This window comes from Oncorhynchus mykiss, chromosome 1 (genome assembly GCF_013265735.2).
Source record: "Oncorhynchus mykiss isolate Arlee chromosome 1, USDA_OmykA_1.1, whole genome shotgun sequence".
NCBI lineage: Eukaryota > Metazoa > Chordata > Actinopteri > Salmoniformes > Salmonidae > Oncorhynchus > Oncorhynchus mykiss.
In genome coordinates this window covers 12,913,156-12,934,926 of record NC_048565.1, presented here as the reverse complement: position 1 = coordinate 12,934,926, position 21,771 = coordinate 12,913,156, and the positions used below count along the sequence as shown (strand labels likewise).

The 21,771-nt window shown below is 40.4% G+C and overlaps 1 protein-coding gene across 1 annotated transcript in view; it reads right to left on the bottom strand.

Moving 5' to 3' along the window:
* Positions 1 to 314: 314 nt before the first annotated feature.
* LOC110537039 (alpha-N-acetylgalactosaminide alpha-2,6-sialyltransferase 5) overlaps positions 315 to 21,771 on the bottom strand; it is a 39,199-nt gene continuing 17,742 nt past the window's right edge. Inside the window, exons 3-5 of the mRNA XM_036944295.1 lie at positions 15,521 to 15,933; positions 6,286 to 6,393; positions 315 to 785 (exon numbers count right to left, since the gene is read on the bottom strand). Of these exons, the coding sequence (XP_036800190.1) occupies positions 545 to 785; positions 6,286 to 6,393; positions 15,521 to 15,933 (762 nt within the window). The 3' untranslated portion in view covers positions 315 to 544. The remainder of the gene's footprint in view (positions 786 to 6,285; positions 6,394 to 15,520; positions 15,934 to 21,771) is intronic.

Here is a 21,771-nt window from a genome sequence, read left to right as displayed (position 1 = left end):
TTGACGTCATTTTATCTGTGACCAATGACCTTGAGCCTTCTTAGATGGGCACTTCTAATGTAACTCTATGGCAACACCCAAGGGGCTTGAATTCTTTAGCTCTACCTGCAGATGATTTTGTGGTGACGTAGTGTCCCCATGAGTGACAGAACACTGAGCCAATCACGGTGCAACTAGAGAACATTACCAACCCCTATGCTCTGTATTTTCCACTGGCTGCCCCACCACCAGAGAAAGCACTAAGCTAGTCTGAAACACCTGAATTTTGGATCTACCTTACTCAAGAAAGCAAAAAAGAGAGTTCATATACGGCTTTATTAACTCAATTATATATTTATTTTTTTACATTGTTTAGAAACTGATATGTGACACGTATTAATGCCAAAACAACATGCAAACAGGGGGAGGAAAAAATGTATAATCCTTTTTTTGATAAACAGGTGGGGCTCAAAACAGGTGGTGCTCTTCCCCACCTGCCCTGAATGACGGGTCACCACTGGTCCTGTGGACGTTTCTGTCTGTCTGTCTGACTGTTTGTCTGGTATCAGGAGACAGCTGTAGCAGGTGTGTGTGAGCTCCTTCCATTGAGAGTGGAGGACGGGATCCAGTCTGGCTGGTAGAAGTGGATGTCATACTTCTGGGCCCAGTTGGCGAACACCGTTTTCTCCGTGATGAAGCTGTGGTGGCCGCCGCTCTGGTTGTGCTCGTGGGAGAGATACAGGGAGCACTCGTCTGGGCCAGAGGGCTCATAGTAATGATACGGCACCGAGAGATGAGAGGGAGTACTGTGAAAAGAGGATGAGAAGAGAGAGAGGAAGAAAGGGGAATACGGAGGGAGAAAACGGAAGAGGTTGGAGACAGAGAGTGAGAATGGACAGGGGAGTGATGGAGAGATAGATTAACAGAGAGAAAAAGGGAAAGTGTGCATGCGTGCGTGAGAGAGAGAATGAAAGAATGAGGAAAGGAGTGTTAAACGGAGGGAGAAAGAGGGAAAGAGAAAGAGAGAGAGATGAGAGAGATATCATAAAAATATTTCTTAGCCATGAGAGCCCTGTGCTCATCAAAGCTAGTCCCATGATCCCTGTGATGATCCTGAAAGTATTACACTCAGTAGACTCGGGCCTCAAGAGGGGCGTTTGAGCCAACATGAATCATCCAAACAGCAAAGGCATTTGATATGGTCCCATGGACCTGCCTATGGATATCAGCTTAATGTCTGAAGCTACTGTAATCCTCCATCAATCTACAGGCGGCAGACAGCCTAGCAGCATTGGGCCAGTAACCAAAGGTCACTGGTTCGAATACCCAAGCCGATAAGGTGATAAATCTGTCTGTACCCTTGAGCAAGGCACTTAAACCTAATTTGCTCCAGGGGTGCTGTACTACTACGGCTGACCCTGTAAAACAACACATTTCTAGTCAGGATATTCAGGACACAAGCAGGTACATTGTATTTGCCAGAATATAAACATTTATAAAAAATGGTAGTAAAAGTTACCTATGGAATGCTCTATAATTTTAGTAATTAATGCTCAAATAAAATAAAAATAAAAATATACAATACCAGTCAAAGTTCGGACACATCTACACATTCAAGGGTTTTCCTTTATTTAGACTGTTTCCTACATTGTAGAATACTAGTGAAGACATCAAAACTATGAAACAGCACATGTGGAATCACGTCGTAACCAAAAAAGTGTTAAACTAATCAAAATATATTTTAGATTTAAGATTCTTCAAAGTAGCCACACGTTGCCTTGATGACAGCTTTGCACACTCTTGGAATTCTAACAACACGCTTCATGAGGTAGTCACCTGGAATGCATGTCCAACAGTTTTGAAGGAGTACCCACATATGCTGGGCATTTGTAGGCTGCGTTTCCTTCACTCTGTGATCCCACTCATCCCAAACCATATCAATTGGGTTGAGGTCGTGTGATTGTGGAGGCCAGGTCATCTGATGCAGCAATCCATCACTCTCCTTCTTGGTCAAACAGCCCCTACACAGCCTGGAGGTGTGTTTTGGGTCATTGTCCTATTGAAAAACAACTGATAGTCCCACTAAGCGCAAACCAGCTCATATGGGGTATCGCTGCAGAATGCTGTGGTAGGCATGCTGGTTAAGTGTGCCTTGAATTCTAAATAAATCAGCAAAGAACCCCCACACCATCACACCTCCTCTTCCATGCTTCACGGTGGGAACAACACATGTGGAGATCATCCGTTCATCTACTCTGCATCTCACAAAGACAAGGCAGTTGGAAACAAAAATCAGAAATTTGGACTCATCAGACCGAAGGACAGATTTCCACCGCTCTAATGTCCATCGCTCTTCATTTGGCCTGCAATCTGAGGTGCAGTTAACTCTAATAAACTTATCCTCTGCAGCAGAGGTAAATCTGGGTCTTCTTTTCCTGTGGTGGTCCTCATGAGAGCCAGTTTCATCATAGCACTTGATGGTTTTTGCGACTGTGCTTGAAGAAAGTTTCAAAGTTCTTGAAATGTTCCTTATTGACTGACCTTCATGTCTTAAAGTGATGATGGACTGTCGTTTCTCTTTTCTTATTTGAGGTGTTCTTGCCATAATATGAACTTTGTATTTTAGCAAATCTTCTGTATACCACCCCTACCTTGTCACAACACAACTGACTGGCTCAAACGCATTAAGAAGGAAAGAAATTCCACAAATGTACTTTTAACAAGGCACACCTGTTAATTGAAATGCATTACAAGTGACTACCTCATGAAGCTGGTTGAGAGAATGCCAAAAGTGTGCAAAGCTGTCATCGAGGCAAAGGGTTTCTACTTCGAAGTATCTCACATATAAAATATATTTTGATTTGTTTAACAATGTTTTGGTTACTACATGATTCCATATGTGTTATTTCATAGTGTTGATGTCTTCACTATTATTCTACAATGTAGAAAATTGTAAAAATATAGAAAAACCCTTTAATGTGTAGGTGTGTCCAAACCTTTGACTGATACTGTGTATAGTATTCATGTTTTATATCTGTGTCCATATTGTCCATGAGTTTCTAGTGGATAGACCATATTGTTCAAGAGAAAATAGCCTAATTAATGAAAAAAGTACTCTATCTAATCAACAATGTCATTATTTTCAATAGATTCTGCAACTCTTCCAATTAATTACTTTTTTTCACAACTGCCAGCAGTTTGGACAAAGACATGTTTACATAGAAAATACATATTTACATAGAAAAATAAGTAACCCAAATATGAAGGATATTTAATGCTGAAACGCTTATATTAAACACCAAAGGTATTCACTAAGTGTTTTTTTTAAAAAATATATACAGTGGGGCAAAAAAGTATTTAGTCAGCCACCAATTGTGCATGTTCTCCCACTTAAAAAGATGAGAGAGGCCTGTAATTGTCATCATCGGTACAATTCAACTATGACAGACAAAATTATTTTAAAAAATCCAGAAAATCACATTGTAGGATTTTTAATGAATTTATTTGCAAATTATGGTGGAAAATAAGTATTTGGTCACCTACAAACAAGCAAGATTTCTGGCTCTCACAGACCTGTAATTTCTTCTTTAAGAGGCTCCTCTGTCCTCCACTCGTTACCTGTATTAATGGCACCTGTGTGAACTTGTTATCAGTATAAAAGACACCTATCCACAACCTCAAACAGTCACACTCCAAACTCCACTATGGCCAAGACCAAAGAGCTGTCAAAGGACACCAGAAACAACATTTTAGACCTGCACCAGGCTGGGAAGACTGAATCTGCAATAGGTAAGCAGCTTGGTTTGAAGAAATCAACTGTGGGAGCAATTATTAGGAAATGGAAGACATACAAGACCACTGATAATCTCCCTCGATCTGGGGCTCCACGCAAGATCTCACCCCGTGGGGTCAAAATGATCACAAGAACGGTGAGCAAAAATCCCAGAACCACACGGGGGGACCAAGTGAATGACCTGCAGAGAGCTGGGACCAAAGTAACAAAGCCTACCATCAGTAACACACTACGCCGCCAGGGACTCAAATCCTGCAGTGCCAGACGTGTCCCCCTGCTTAAGCCAGTACATGTCCAGGCCCGTCTGAAGTTTGCTAGAGAGCATTTGGATGATCCAGAAGAAGATTGGGAGAATGTCATATGGTCAGATGAAACCAGAACTTTTTGGTAAAAACTCAACTCGTCGTGTTTGGAGGACAAAGAATGCTGAGTTGAATCCAAAGAACACCATACCTACTGTGAAGCATGGGGGTGGAAACATCATGCTTTAGGGCTGTTTTTCTGCAAAGGGACCAGGACGACTGATCCGTGTAAAGGAAATAATGAATGGGGCCATGTATCGTGAGATTTTGAGTGAAAACCTCCTTCCATCAGCAAAGGCATTGAAGATGAAACGTGGCTGGGTCTTTCAGCATGACAATGATCCCAAACACACCACCCGGGCAACGAAGGAGTGGCTTCGTAAGAAGCATTTCAAGGTCCCTGAGTGGCCTAGCCAGTCTCCAGATCTCAACCCCATAGAAAATCTTTGGAGGGAGTTGAAAGTCCGTGTTGCCCAGCAACAGCCCCAAAACATCACTGCTCTAGAGGAGATCTGCATGGAGGAATGGGCCAAAATACCAGCAACAGTGTGTGAAAACATTGTGAAGACTTACAGAAAACGTTTGACCTCTGTCATTGCCAACAAAGGGTATATAACAAAGTATTGAGATAAACTTTTGTTATTGACCAAATACTTATTTACCACCATAATTTGCAAATAAATTCATAAAAGTCCTACAATGTGATTTTCTGGATTTTCCCCCCTCATTTTGTCTGTCATAGTTGAAGTGTACCTATGATGAAAATTACAGGCCTATCTCATATTTTTAAGTGGGAGAACTTGCACAATTGGTGGCTGACTAAATACTTTTTTGCCCCACTGTATATATATTTTTATTTATTTCACCTTTATTTAACCAGGTAGGCTAGTTGAGAACAAGTTATCATTTGCAACTGCGACCTGGCCAAGATAAAACAAAGCAGTGTGACACAGACAACAACACAGAGTTACACATGGAATAACATGGAACAAACAATAAACAAGCCAATAACACAATAAACAAGTCAATGACAAAGTAGAAAAAAAAGAAAGTCTATATACAGTGTGTGCAAAATGCATGAGGAGGTAGGCAATAAATAGGCCATAGGAGCGAATAGTTACAATTTAGCAGATTAACACTGGAGTGATAAATGAGCAGATGATGAAATGCAAGTAGAGATACTGGTGCAAAAGAGCAGGAAAGTAAATATAAACAGTATGGGGATGAGGCAGGTAGATTGGGTGGGCTATTTACATATGGACTGTGTACAGCTGCAGTGATCGGTTAGCTGCTCAGATAGCTGATGTTTAAAGTTGGTGAGGGAAATATGTCTCCAGCTTCAGCGATTTTTGCAATTCGTTCCAGTCACTGGCAGCAGAGAACTGGTTGGAAAGGTGGCCAAATCAGGTGTTGGCTTTGCGGATGATCAGTGAGATACACCTGCTGGAACGTGTCCTTGTTGTTATCGTGACCAGAGAACTGAGATTAGGCGGAGCTTTACCTAGCATAGACTTATAGATGACCTGAAGCCAATGGGTCTGCCGACGAATATGTAGCAAGGGCCAGCCGACTAGAGCATACAGGTCACAGTGGTGGGTGGTATAAGGTGATTTGGTAACAAAACGGATGGCACTGTGATAGACTGCATCCCGTTTGCTGAGTAGAGTATTGGATGCTATTTTGTAGATGACATCGCCAAAGTCGAGGATCGGTGGGATAGTCCGTTTTACTAGGGTAAGTTTTGCGGCGTGAGTGAAGGAGGCTTTTTGCAAAATAGAAAGCAGATTCTAGATTTGATTTTGGATTGGAGATGTTTAATATGAGTCTGGAAGGAGAGTTTACAGGCTAGCCAGACACCTAGGTATTTATAGTTGTCTACATATTCTAGGTCAGAACCGTTTAGGGTGGTGATGCTAGTGGGGTGGGCGGGTGCGGGCAGCGAACGGTTGAAAAGCATGTTGATGTTTTTTTTTTTAGGATATGGCCACATCAGAGGGCCAAAGATAATAACAGACACCTGTGATAGTCTAAATTACCCAAAAAGACCAAAAGAAAATGTTAAGTTTCCAAAATTCTGGTAGTTTGCTGGTAAACTTAGAAAGTTTCCAGTAATTTACCCTACCTTTGCAAATTTATATGCCAGTTAATAATCTATTAGTACAATTGGGGTAATAATCCCTATCGAACAGCACTTCACAGAACCCAACCCACCTGCAGAAGTCCGGAGCCACCATGCCATAGACATTGACCCTGTCACACAGTTCCAGGGCAATGGCCATGGTGAACCAGCCAGTGGTCAGCCACGATTTAGAGGTCTTCCTGGATGAGGTGAATGGAGAAAAGACATGTTCAACAGAATGTACTGCATGATTCAATAGAATTGAATGTTAATCACGCCAAAACCTCCCTATGTAGTGTTCGCAGTGACATCCGTTCTGGCCAAGGCCCTCAATTTATTTGGTAATTTTTAATACCATAAGTTTTCACACTGCCATATTCCTAATTTACATGATTTGACATGAAATGACGGTTTCAAGGCCAATAAACAGCCATCAAACTGGTGCCCCCTGTAATATGGAGCCCTCTCATCTACTGAGCCATCAAGGCTAGTTTGTCGGGGCTAGACCTGCCACACCTGCCGGCCATACCAGCCCCTCGCTGGGGGATATCCCAGATGACAGCGGAGCCAATCGTGTCTGGGCTCATCCTGTGTGCTGTTGGCAACGTCTGCCAGATAGAGTGCCAGGGAGAGTGCAAGCCAGTGAGAGTCTGGTAGGACCTGTAATCGGTTTCTGCTTCCAACTCTGACTCAGCGACATCATCTTGTGAGGCAGTGTAGTGCTTCTGTAACTTCCTGTCAACAGTTAATGAAGACACCAATTATCTTGTAGTATCATAGCATATGTATCTGTCATGTAGCTGCTGGAGCTAATTTGGATTGCTAGAGATAATCTGTCAGCATCTATTAATGATTAGTATGTTGGGTTGGCTCGCCATGACATAAATGTTTAAGCGCGTCACTTACTGTAGGCTAGCTACCAAGCCTATGATGCTGTATCTGACTGACTGACTGAGCTGAGCAGACATTGAAATAGCACATGCCCAACATACAGAGCAACATTGTGTATTCATACCAATTGGATGTACAGTTGAAGTTAGAAGTTTGCATACACTAAGGTTGGAGTCATTAAAACTAGTTGTTCAACCACTCCACAAATTTCTTGTTAACAAACTATAGTTTTCGCAAGTCGGTTAGGACATCTACTTTGTGCATGACACAAGTCATTTTTCCAACAATTGTTTACAGACAGATTAATTCACTTATAATTCACTGTATCACAATTCCAGTGGGTCAGAAGTTTACATACACTAAGTTAACTAGGCCTTTAAATAGCTTGGGAAATTCCAGAAAATTATGTCATGGCTTTGGAAGCTTCTGACAGGCTAATTGACATAATTTGAGTCAATTGGTGGTGTACCTGTGGATGTAGGTCAAGTTCTACCTTCAAACTCAGTCCCTCTTTGCTTGACATCATGGGAAAATCAAAAGAAATCAGCCAAGACCTCAGAAATGTTTTTTGTAGACCTCCACAAGTCTGGTTCATCCTTGGGAGCAATTTCCAAATGCCTGAAGGTACAAATAATAGTAATCATCTGTACAAGTAATAGTATGCAAGTATAAACACCATGGGACCACGCAGCCATCAAACCTAGAGATGATCGTACTTTGGTGCGAAAAGTGCAGATTAATCCCAGAAAAACAGCAAAGGACCATGTGAAGATGCTGGTGGAAACAGGTACAAAATTATCTATATCCACAGTAAAACCAGTCCTATATCGACATAACCTGAAAGGCCGCTCAGCAAGGAAGAAGCCACTGCTCCAAAACCACCATAAAAAAGCCAGACTACGGTTTGCAACTGCACATGGGGACAAAGATCGTACTTTTTGGAGAAATGTCCTCTGGTCTGATGAAACAAAAATAGAACTGTTTGGCCATAAAGACCATCGTTATGTTTAGAGGAAAAAGTGGGAGGCTTGGAAGCCGAAGAACACCATCCCAAACGTGAAGCACGGGGGTGGCAGCATCATGTTGTGGGGGTGCTTTGCTGCAGGAGGGACTGGTGCACTTCACAAAATAGATGGCTTCATGAGGGAGGAAAATGATGTGAAGCAACATCTCAAGACATCAGTCAGGAAGTTAAAGCTTGGTCGCAAATGGGTCTTCCAAATGGACAATGACCCCAAGCATACTTACAAAGTTGTGGCATAATGGCTTAAGGACAACAAAGTCAAGGTATTGGAGTGGACATCATAAAGCCCTGACCTCAATCCTATAGGACATTTGGGGGCAGATCTGAAAAAGCTTGTGCGAGAAAGGAGGCCTACAAACCTGACTCAGTTACACAAGCTCTGTCAGGAGGAATGGGCCAAAATTCACCCAACTTATTGTGGGAAGCTTGTGGAAGGCTACCCAAAACGTTTGACCCATGTTAAACAATTTAAAGGACAATGCTACCAAATACTAATTGAGTGTATGTAAACTTCTGACCCACTGGGAAAGTGATGAAAGAAATAAAAGCTGAAATAAATCATTCTCTCTACTATTATTCTGAAATGTCACATTCTTAAAATAAAGTGGTGATCCTTTCTGACCTAAGACAGGGAATTTTTACGAGGATTAAATGTCAGGAATTGTGAAAAACTGAGTTTAAATGTATTTGGCTAAGGCGTATGTAAACTTCCAACTTCAACTGTATTCAAATTGTATTGTGCTGCAAAGTGGGATTCAAATGTACTATTATTTTGTTTTTAAAGATGAATAGAAATTAAATAACTAAAATATAGTCGTTGCGTAAGTATTCAGCTCCCTGAGTGAATACATGTTAGAAACACCTTTGGCAGCACTCAGCAGTGAGCGTTCTTGGATGGACTGTGCAGTATCAGCCCTTTACTCTTTTCAGAACTCTTCAAGCTCCTTCAAGATGTTGGGGATCATGGATAGACAGCAATTTTCAAATCTTGCCATAGGTTTTCAATCAGATTTAAGTCAAAACTCAGAAACATTCACTGTCTTCTTGGTAAACACCAGGGATTATTTGGCCTTGTGTGTAGGTTATTGTCCTGCTGAAAGGTGAATTCATCTCCCAGTGTGTGTTGGAAAGCAGATGAAGCAGGTTTTTCTCTAGGATTTTTACTGTGCTTAGCTCCATCCCATTTAATTTTATCCTGAAAAACTCCCCAGTTTTTGCCGATGTCAAGCAAACCCATACCATGATGCAGCCACTTGAAAATAAGGAGACCGTTACTCAGTGATGTGTTGTATAGGATTACAAACATAAGGCTTTGCATTTAGGCCAAAAAGTGCATTTCTTTTCTTATTTTTTGTCAGTATTACTTTGGTGCCTTGTTAAACACAGGATGCTTGTTTTGTAGCATTTCTATTCAGTATATTTGTACTCTTATTTTCACGCTGTCCTTCAAGTCATTATTGTGGAGTTGCTACAATGTTGTTGATCCATCCTCAGTTTTCTCCCATCAAAGCCATTGAACTCTGCAACTGTGGCCAATGGCCTCATGGAGCAGTTCATTCCTTTCCTGCAGCTCAGTTCAGAAGGATGACTGTATCTTTGATGTGTCTGGGTGGTTTAATATATAATCCACAGCATAGTTATTAACTTGACCATGCTTAAAGAGATATTCAATGTCTGATTTGTTATTGTTACCCATCTACCAATCACTGCCCTTCTATATCTGTCACGACTCCTACCGAAGGTGACTCCCCTTCCTGTTCAGGTGGTGCTCGGCGGTCATCGTCACCGGCCTACTAGCTGCCACTGATCCTTTTTTCCCCCTTGTCTGTTTATTAGTTACAGCTGTGTTTAATTAGGTTTATTAGTGGGGCTTTATTATCCAGCCGGCCCGCCTACTGGGTGGGCGGGATTATTCTCTGTGTAGGTCACGGTTGTCCGTGTATGTGTGTATTTTCTGGACTGTTTAGTTCCCCGTGTTTTGGGGCATTTGTTTGGGTTGGCGTCGGTTTCACCTGTGTGGTGAATTAAAAGTATCGCTACCCTGAACTCTCTGTTTCCTGCGCCTGACATCTTCCTCCGCTACACCCCGGGCATTACAATATCAGGCTTTAATGAATCTGTCAACCCCTATTATTTTACACAGAGTGAGTCCATGTAACTTATTACATGATTTGTTAAGCCACATTTTACTCCTCCATTTTAGATATCAAATTTGTTTTAATAAAAAAAACATTTTAAATTCCACTTTGACATTACAGAGTATTTAGAGGAGAATGTTGACCAATTTTTTCTCTCGATTAAATCAATTGTAATCCCATTTGTAATACAATAAATTGTGAATAAATCCAAGGGTATGAATCCTTTTGCAATGCACCGTAGCTGTTCACTTTTCACAACATTGTGTGCAACTTTGTGCTGAGGTAAAATCAGCACTTGCTGTCAGGTTGTCTCAATGTTGTTCTTGTTTCTTCTTCTACCTCTTCCATTCCCAACGTGATTCAGCCATTGTTTTTTTTATTCAGGACAGTGTTATTGTACCTTCAGATAGTCTTAGAATCCCTCTCTAGCTGCATCGTACACTTAATTTGGACTCTCATATCCCATTGGATCTACAGTAAATCCTCCTGAGTATTAACATATATTCAGAGTGCTTTGAACTAAATCCCATTTAAGGATACTGTGATATGTTTGGTGGTTGTTGGGATTTATTAATTGGTCTTTTGTTAAGAGCGTCAAAAATGCTCAACGGCAGCTTTAAAATTAGAATGTGTACAGTTGAAGTCGGAAGTTTACATACACCTTAGCCAAAAACATTTAAACACAGTTTTTTACAATTCCTGACATTTAATCCTCGTAAAAATTCCCTGTCTTAGGTCAGTTAGGATTCATGCATGATTCATATATGACATGCATAAGACCAACATGCAAGGAATTAAATAATAATAATAATAATTATTATATTAACTCTACTTCTGCATGCTTTGTAAATCAAATAAAGGTTTATTGGTCTCTTACACAGTTTAGCAGATATAATAGCGGGAGCAGCAACATGCTTATGTTACTAGCTCCTAACAATGCAGTAGAATGTCCAACAAGTTCACAAATATTTGACATTATACTGCATTGTTAGGAGCTAGTAACATAAGCATGTGGCTTCTCCTGCTATAATATGTGCTAAACTGTGTAAGTTTTACGGTTTTCTTCTATCTCCTCCTCTGAAGAGGAAGTGTAGCAAGGCTCGGACCAAAATGCAGCGTGGTAATTTTGATACATGTTTAATAACGAATAAACACGAACAATACAAAACAAGAACCGTACTGTGAAAACCGAAACAGCCTATACTGGTGCAAACTAACACAGAATATGGCTACCTAAATATGGTTCCCAATCAGAGACAACAATAAACACCTGCCTCTGATTGAGAACCACTCCAGACAGCCATAGACTATTCTAGATAACCCTACTATATCACAATCCCAATACCTACAAAAAAAAACAAGACAAAACACACCACATAATAAACCCATGTCACACCCTGGCCTGACCAAAATAATAAAGAAAACAAAAAATACTAAGACCAGGGCGTGACAGTAAGCAACCAATAAACTGTTATTTGATTCTAACCAACTTGCGAAAACTATAGTTTCTTAACAAGAAATTTGTGAAGTGTTTGAAAAAATAGTTTTAATGACTCCAACCTGTGTAGCAGAACATCTGATTGCCCACCTCAACAACAGCCCCTTCACATTACACTCCATGCAGTTTGGCTTCAGAGCGAAACACTCCACAAAAACGGCCAACTGCTTTCTTCTGGAAAATGTGAAGTCCAAGATGGACAAAGGGTGCGTTGTTGGGGCAGTGTTTCTGGACCTAAGGAAGGCTTTTGATACTGTTAACCATGAGATTCTCATCACAAAATTGTCCAAGTTCAACTTTTCCCCTGATGCCTTGAGATGGATGAAATCATACCTTGAAGGCAGAACTCAGTGTGTCAGAGTGAGCAATGAGCTGTCGCCCACTCTTAGCTATGATGTGGGAGGGCCCCAAGGGTCAATACTGGTGCCCCTCCTGTTCAGCCTGTACATTAAGGATCTGCCTTCTGTCTGTACTGGGTCTGAAGTTCAAATGTGTGCAGATGATACAGTGATATATGTGCATGCAAAGAGAAAACAACAAGCTGCACAAGAACTCACTACTGTAATGGTCCAGGTTACAAAGTGGCTCAGTGACTCGTGTTTGCATCTCAATGTGAAAAAAACTGTTTGCATGTTCTTCACAAAGAGGGAAACAGATGCTACTGAGCCAGATGTCTATGTGTCAGGGGAGAAGCTCCAGGAGGTATCTGATTTGAAGTACCTTGGCATCATACTTGATTCCAACCTCTCTTTTAAAAAGCATGTGAAAAAGGTAATTCAAATAACCAAGTTCAACCTAGCTAATTTCCGATTTATACAAAATTGTTTGACTACAGAGGTAGCAAAACTGTACTTCAAATCTATGATACTCCCCCACTTAACATACTGCTTGACTAGTTGGGCCCAAGCTTGCTGTACAACATTAAAACCTATTCAGTCTGTCTACAAACAGGCTCTCAAAGTACTTGATAGGAAGCCCAATAGCCATCATCACTGTTACATCCTCAGAAAGCATGAGCTCCTGAGTTGGGAAAATCTTGTGCAATACACCGACGCATGTCTTGTATTCAAGATCCTAAATGGCCCGGCTCCTCCTCCACTCAGTATTTTTGTTAAACAGAAAACCCAAACATATGGCAGCAGATCCACAAGGTCTGCCATGAGAGGTGACTGTATAGTTCCCTTAAGGAAAAGCACCTTTAGGAAATCCTCTTTCTCTGTGAGAGCTTCCCATGTCTGGAATACACTGCCATCAGACACACATACCTGCACCACCTATCACACTTTCACAAAATGCTTGAATACATGGCTAAAGGTCAATCAGATTTGTGAACATAATCCCTAGTTCCATGTTGTCTGTAGCTTGTGAGGTGTGGAAACACTTTGTTGCTTTTATGAATTTTGTCTTGCTGCTTTTTGTTCTATGTTGCTCTGTCTGTATGCTACGTCTTGCTTGTTCTATGTTGCTCTGTCTGTATGCTACGTCTTGCTTGTCCTATGTTGCTCTGTCTTGCTTGTCCTATGTTGCTCTGAGTGTGCTCACTGCTCAATGATATTGTCATTGTTTTTAAATAACCTGCCCAGGGACTGCGGTTGAAAATTAGCCAGCTGGCTAAAACCGACACTTTTACTGAATCGTTGATTATTTTTATTTGACCTTTATTTAACTAGGCAAGTCAGTTAAGAACAAATTCTTATTTTCAATGACTGCCTAGGAACAGTGGGTTAACTGCCTGTTCAGGGGCAGAACGAAAGATTCGTACCTTGTCAGCTCGGGGGTTTGAACTTGCAACCTTCCGGTTACTAGTCCAACGCTCTAACCACTAGGCTACCCTGTTGCCGATTAATGGGCACTGTCCCTGTAAAAATAAAATAAACTCAAACTCAAACTCAAACCTAAGTGTATGTAAACTCGGACTTTAACTGTATGTGTATTAGAATATGTATGTGTATTAAAATATGTATTAGAATATGTATGTGTATTAAAATATGTATTAGAATATGTATGTGTATTAAAATATGTATTAGAATATGTATGTGTATTAAAATATGTATTAGAATATGTATGTGTATTAAAATATGTATTAGAATATGTATGTGTATTAAAATATGTATTAGAATATGTATGTGTATTAAAATATGTATTAGAATATGTATGTGTATTAAAAAATGTATTAGAATATGTATGTGTATTAAAATATGAATTAGAATATGCATGTGTATTAAAATATGTATTAGAATATGCATGTGTATTAAAATGTGTAGTATACTATATATGTGTATTAACATGTGTATGTGTATTAAAATGTGTATTATACTATATATGTGTATTAACATGTGTATGTGTATTAAAATGTGTATTATACTATATATGTGTATTAACATGTGTATGTGTATTAAAATGTATATTATAATATGTATATACACGTGTATTAAGTGTGTAGTAAGTGTGTATGTGTATTGAAATGTATTGACATGTGAATTAGAATATGCATGTGTATTAAAATGTATAGTATAATATATGTATTAGAAGGTGTATTATAATATATGTGTATTAAACTGTGTATTAGAATATGTATGCTCAAGAGCTCTGATAACAATGCATTTGGCTTCCCTGGAAAATCCTGATTCAAGTTCTCAGACACAGCGACTGTATTCTTCAGATGTCATCCTCGACCAGAATTGGATAGCCAGACTCACAAAGTTAACCAGTTGCATCTCTAGGGGCGCTATTTCATTTTTGGATAAAAAACGTTCCCGTTTTAAGCGCGATATTTTGTCACGAAAAGATGCTCGTGCATGCATCTTCTTGACAGTTTTGGAAAGAAAACACTCTGAAGTTTCAGAATCTGCAAAGATTTTGTCTGTAAGTGCCCCAGAACTCATTCTACAGGCGAAACCAAGATGATACGTCAAACAGGAAATGAGCAGAATTTCTGAAGCTCTGTTTTCTAATGTCTCCTTATATGGCTGTGAATGCGACAGGAATAAGCTTAGACCTTCTGCCGTTTCCCCAAGATGTCGGCAGCATTGTGACGTATTTGTAGGCATATCATTGGAAGATTGGCCATAAGAGACTACATTTTCCAGGGGTCCGCCCGGTGTCCTTTGTCTAAATTTGTGCGTAATCTTCAGGTGCGGGCATTTTCTCCTGGGATTCAGGAGAGAAAGCACACTTCCACGAACGATATATCATCGAAGAGATATTTGAAAAACACCTTGAGGATTGATTCTAAACAACGTTTGCCATGTTTTCAGTCGATATTATGGAGTTAATTTGGAAAAAAGTTCGCGTTTTGAGGACTGAATTTTCGTTTTTTTTGGTAGCCAAATGTGATGTACAAAACGGAGCTATTTCTAATACACAAAGAATCTTTTTGGAAGAACTGAGCATCTGCTATCTAACTGAGAGTCTCCTCATTGAAAACATCAGAAGTTCTTCAAAGGTAAATTATTTTATTTGAAGGCTTTTATGTTTTTGTTGAAATGTTGCGTGCTGGATGCTAACGCTAATGCTAACGCTAAATGCTACGCTAGCTAGCTACTTTTACACAAATTATTGTTTTCCTATGGTTGAGAAGCATATTTTGAAAATCTGAGATGACAGTGTTGTTTACAAAAGGCTAAGCTTGAGAGATGGCATATTTATTTCATTTCATTTGCGATTTTCATGAATAGTTAACGTTGCGTTATGGTAATGAGCTTGAGTCTGTATTCACGATCCCGGATCCGGGATGGGGAGATCAGAAAGGTTAAAACCCAATGACAAAATCCTACCTGTCTTTTCCCGTTTCATTTTTGAAGAGCTCGTCAAACTCCAGCATCTTGAGGGGGGAGATGACGTAGACCTTGAGCTTGGGAAGCAGCTGGTTGATCAGACGCAGATTGTTGAAGACCCTGCCCTTGCCGTCGCGCCGCATGGAGCTGGTGGGTCCCCAGAAGAGGAAGACAGAGTCCTGGTTGGTGTTGAGCAGCTCCTGCCGTCTCTGCAGCACCCTCTGCACGCTGGAGTGGGCGATGACGCGCAGGCTAGTGCGCCTGCCCACATCCTGTTTGAAATTGTTTCCGTTTGGGGCATTGTTCATGCGGATGACGCATTCGGTGCGGTCAATTTCGTCTCCTCGGTTGCTGCCAGTAAGGTGGCCCGAGCTGGACACCAGGGCACAGCAGTTACAGTGCATCCTCAGAGGCTGGGGGGGGGGGGGGGGGGGGGTCAGTAGGTCAAAGATGGTATAGTACAGTGAGGTCAGGGTTTACACAGGCCCTTAAACAAAATAAAAAAATGCACGCTTCCTTCTTTCCTTGCCCTGAAATGTTGTGGCTAACAGCATTGGACAAGTGAATGCACGGTACCCACCACATTGCTCAAGCTTATCAGAAGGCAGATGAGAAAGAAGGATGCATGTTTGAAGTTTTCAAACAGAATCTGCACTCTCTGGGGCCGAGCAAAGCACAAAGGGTCTTCTACAGGAATCACACAATCCATTATCATTCAATAGAATTTGAGACCATATTCACCGAGGACATTTTGCCTGAGTATCTTCCTATGCCTTTAACAAAATAACTACAAGTGTTTAAAAGTGAATGAAATTCTCCCTCTCTGTCATCGAGGTCAATGGACACATGGAGAAGTGAGATCCATGGCATTAGATTCAAATCTCCCTGCCAAGAGGAAAACTGTTTTTCCCAAAATCCAATAGCACAATCAATACCCTCTACAGCAAAGAGTAGAAGGCTAGGCAAAAGGGCATCCATCTCTAATAGTAAAAACCCTGAGACCCTCTCATGAATTATTCTAAGGCTAAATGCAGAGGTCCATTGTCATTCAGAGCTATACTCTGGGCTTCATGCTTGAGTGTGGCCTGTGCGGGTTGTGCGTACATTCATATACTGTATACATACAGGTGAGATTACCGACTTCACTGCCTCACTGCCTCCTGATCCCATTCTACTGTTTACACATCTCTTCCTTTAATCTCTGTGATTCCACACATATTAATTAACAGGGGAAACTTAGAGGAAATGGAGATGGCCCTGAGCACGATGTGGGAAGTGTGTGTGAAGACACAGAAGACAATGAAGACAGAAGATAATGCAGTCAGAAGATAACGAAGACAGAAGATAACGAAGACAGATGATAACGAAGACAGAAGATAAAGAAGACAGAAGATAACTAAGACAGAAGATAACGAAGACAGAAGATAACGAAGACAGAAGATAACGAAGACAGAAGATAACGAAGACAGAAGATAACGAAGACAGACTATAAAGAAGACAGAAGATAAAGAAGACAGAAGATAACGAAGACAGAAGATAAAGAAGACAGACTATAAAGAAGACAGAAGATAATGAAGCCAGAAGATAACGAAGACAGTAAATAACGAAGACAGACTATAACGAAGACAGAAGATAACGAAGACAGACTATAAAGAAGACAGAAGACAACGAAGACAGAAGATAACGAAGACAGAAGATAACGAAGACAGATTATAAAGAAGACAGACTATAAAGAAGACAGAAGATAACGAAGACAGAAGATAACGAAGACAGAAGATAACGAAGACAGACTATAAAGAAGACAGAAGATAACGAAGACAGAAGATAACGAAGACAGAAGATAACGAAGACAGAAGATAACGAAGACAGAAGATAATGAAAACAGAAGATAATGAAGACAGAAGATAACGAAGACAGAAGATAACGAAGACAGAAGATAACAAAGACAGAAGATAATGAAGACAGAAGATAATGAAGACAGAAGATAATGAAGACAGAAGATAACGAAGACAGAAGATAACGAAGAAGAAAAAAAGTCAGGAAGTTTTGGGCGGAGCCAGAAAGTTGGCTTTCAGAAATATTACAATGTAAACTTACTTTTAATCCATCTGTCTGCATATTTAAAGACATGGCATATGGAGGTTTAGTGAGATACCAAATGGGCTGGATGATTCTCTTTATCACCCATCTTGAAAAAACGTATACTAAAAAAGTGGAAATCAATCAATCCGACATCATTAACACAATGGAAAAATCAAATGATTTATTATTAAAATATTCAAAATGCATGGACGACGACGAAATAAAAAAAAATGGATACAATTTAAGGCCAAATGACAAATAATAATGCAGGCAATAGGAATGGGGGTATGAGCATGTGGGTCTGGGCAGATGAGATTTAGTGATTGTTTGTGTTCGTCTGTAAAATGCTGTTCTTATGTATAAGTTTGTATATCGATAAAAAATAAAATAATAATTATAAAAAATAATTATATTAAAAAATATATAGTAATAATAATGAAATCCCTGCAGGCCGAGGTTGTCTTTTCTGTCCCGGTGCGTCCGGATGAGCGATTAGGGTACTCCTATCATGGTAACATTTCAAACTTCAAACTATAGCCTTTTTCCTAGCAATAGTGTGGATATATCGTTCCTTTGTGCTAGCCAAACATCCTACAAGTAGACAAGAAAGAATTACACACCCCACCACACGATTATAGCCAATCTCTTGCCATGCTATGAAAATAGCTAGGGAAGACATATCTTCTTTCTTCTTAATGTTTGCAGATATGGAACACACACTGGCCATGGCAAGACAAACCAATCTTCTTACTAATTCCTACTTAATGCGATACAATGCAATACAATAAAATGATGTCAGACGTGCAATTCATGTTGGTTTAGTTCCATTATTCTCCCTGTCGGTAGGTCTTCATGCATGTCACTTCTGCTGAAGCGCAACAGTTTTCTCCTGGTAGCTTATTCGCATCTCTGAGGCTGTGCTGCTTTCTTTGTCTGAACTGACTATGTTTATCTGTGAACATTTCCCAGCACATTCATTTCTCCTCTGACAAGTCAAGAAATCAGATTGATATTTGGATTTGACATGACGGAATTGTTTTTTATATATTTTTTTAAACGTTAAGGAATATCAGGGCAGCAAATGCAGACATTGCCCAAGCAATAACATTCAACTCTATTAATGTATCGTACTTGTGGCCTGGAGCATCAGGGAAATTCTCCCAGTAATAAAAGTGTTTTTGCAAGGAAGACTAAATTGTCTTTGACAGTCTATGCCCAGAGCTTCTGTCAGCTCAATGATTCTATGTGGAAACAGCAATGACTTATCAACCTTCATTCTGAGGAAAAGGTTGAAACTGAGAATCTTTAAGAGGGGAAACCTCATCAAAAAGGATTCTCAAACAACACTGTTGTGAATCCGTGTGAGCAGAGCCCTTTTCCCAGGACAACTAGCTTATCAGTAGTAGTCATCTTGTTATGGGCTAGGTTGAACTTATGTGTTACAAATAGACAAATGGGACAGTACAGAAGGAGACGGTCTCTGTCGTGCAAGTATGTCTGCAAGGGTTGTATAAACATGTTTTGCACAAGTGGATGGAAAGCATCTGTCTGGTTTAGGACAAAGTCGCGGTTGAGTTACTGTTCAGCAAGTTCTAGTTTCTGTACGAAATGGGGAGAATGCAGTCAACGTCGAAGTGAAAATATCAGGATGCAGAGGCATACAGTCCTTCCTGGGCCATTTCCCTTTATATATGAAGAACTGTGTGACTTTGCTATTCAGCTGAAGCATCCAGGTGGGTGAATAAATCTGGTTTTTAGTTTTGTCAGTCTCCACCTGTATCTGATTATATTTTCATCATTTAGCAGACACTCTTATCAAGCGAGACTTACAGTAGCGAGGGCATACATTTTCTTCAAACAGGTGCCCAGCGGGAATTGAACCTACAACCCTGCTGTTGCAACCACCATGCTCTACCAACTGAGCCACACGTGACCATAATAGACTAGAACCTAACATCACATTATTGAATCAAATGTTGTTACATAGATTCATCATTATGGAAGTTTCCTGATTTAAGCCTTAAAATTAAACTAAATGTAATAATAATTGAGCAGATCGATGCATTTTCAACATGTTCGTTTTAAATGTGCTACATTATGAACCAATTTCAATCACAGGATCTGCTGAGGTGAGAACGGCTAATAATAATGGCCAGAATGGAACAAATGGAATGGCATCAAACTCCTAGAAACCATGTGTTTGATGTATTTGATACCATTCCATCTATTTCACTCCAATCATTGGAACAAGCCCATTCTCCCCAAATTAAGGTGCCACCAACCTCCTGTGATGTTCAATATGAGCACACCTCCCTACAGTATGCCGTAGGAAACTTGACTAATACGACCGTCTGTCTCACACATCATTCATAAAAGGAAACGATTCGTATTCCACTCAAACTGTATGTCCGAAATGGCACCATATTCCCTATATAGTGCACTACTTTTGACCAGGTCCCATAGGAAATAGGGAGACATTTAGGATACAGTCCCAGAGTTGGAATGGTAGTGGGACGTTGGCAGGTTCAGACTTCATATAACTCTAACGTGGAGTATATTAGATTAGCTGAGCTACAATACATACAGTGGGGCAAAAAAGTATTTGGTCAGCCACCAATTGTGCAAGTTCTCCCACTTAAAAAGATGAGAGAGGCCTGTAATTTTCATCATAGGTACACTTCAACTATGACAGACAAAATTAGATTTTTTTTTCCAGAAAATCACATTGTAGGATTTTTTATGAATTTATTTGCAAATTATGGTGGAAAATAAGTATTTGGTCACCTTTCTGGCTCTCACAGACCTCTCACTGTAACTTCTTCTTTAAGAGGCTCCTCTGTCCTCCACTCGTTACCTGTATTAATAGCACCTGTTTGAACTTGTTATCAGTATAAAAGACACCTGTCCACAACCTCAAACAGTCACACTCCAAACTCCACTATGGCAAAGACCAAAGAGCTGTCAAAGGACACCAGAAACAAAATTGTAGACCTGCACCAGGCTGGGAAGACTGAATCTGCAATAGGTAAGCAGCTTGGTTTGAAGAAATCAACTGTGGGAGCAATTATTAGGAAATGGAAGACATACAAGACCACTGATAATCTCCCTTGATCTGGGGCTCCACGCAAGATCTCACCCCGTGGGGTCAAAATGATCACAAGAACGGTGAGCAAAAATCCCAGAAACACACGGGGGGACCTAGTGAATGACCTGCAGAGAGCTGGGACCAAAGTAACAAAGCCTACCATCAATAACACACTACGCCGCCAGGGACTCAAATCTTGCAGTGCCAGACGTGTCCCCCTGCTTAAGCCAGTACATGTCCAGGCCCGTCTGAAGTTTGCTAGAGAGCATTTGGATGATCCAGAAGAAGATTGGGAGAATGTCATATGGTCAGATGAAACCAAAATATAACTTTTTGGTAAAAACTTAACTCGTCGTGTTTGGAGGACAAAGAATGCTGAGTTGCATCCAAAGAACACCATACCTACTGTGAAGCATGGGGGTGGAAACATCATGCTTTGGGGCTGTTTTTCTGCAAAGGGACCAGGACGACTGATCCGTGTAAAGGAAATAATGAATGAGGCCATGTATCGTGAGATTTTGAGTGAAAACCTCCTTCCATCAGCAAGGGCATTGAAGATGAAACGTGGCTGGGTCTTTCAGCATGACAATGATCCCAAACACACTGCCTGGGCAACGAAGGAGTGGCTTCGTAACGAAGGAGTGGCTTCGACATTTTTATTTCTATACTGAACAAAAATATGAACGCAACATGCAACAATTTAAAAGTGTCACATCTTCCCCTGCTCCTCCCCTCCGGCATACGACTTCGCTAGAATGCTAACCATGGGTCCTGGGATTCATCTTACGCACACCTGGCATTCTTCATTACGCACACCTGGCACTCTTCATTATGCACACCTGGCACTCTTCATTACGCACAGCTGTTAATCATTATGACTCACACCTGGACTTTGTTCTTGTGTCCTGTCTTGTAGCCACATGGAATTGTCTCGTTTCTGGTTTTGTTATTTATTAAACGTTTCACCTGCACTTGCTTCCTGACTCAGAGCTCCATTATTACACAAAGATTTTACTGAGTTACAGTTCATATAAGGAAATCAGTCAATTTAAATAAATTCATAAGGCCCTAATCTATGGATTTC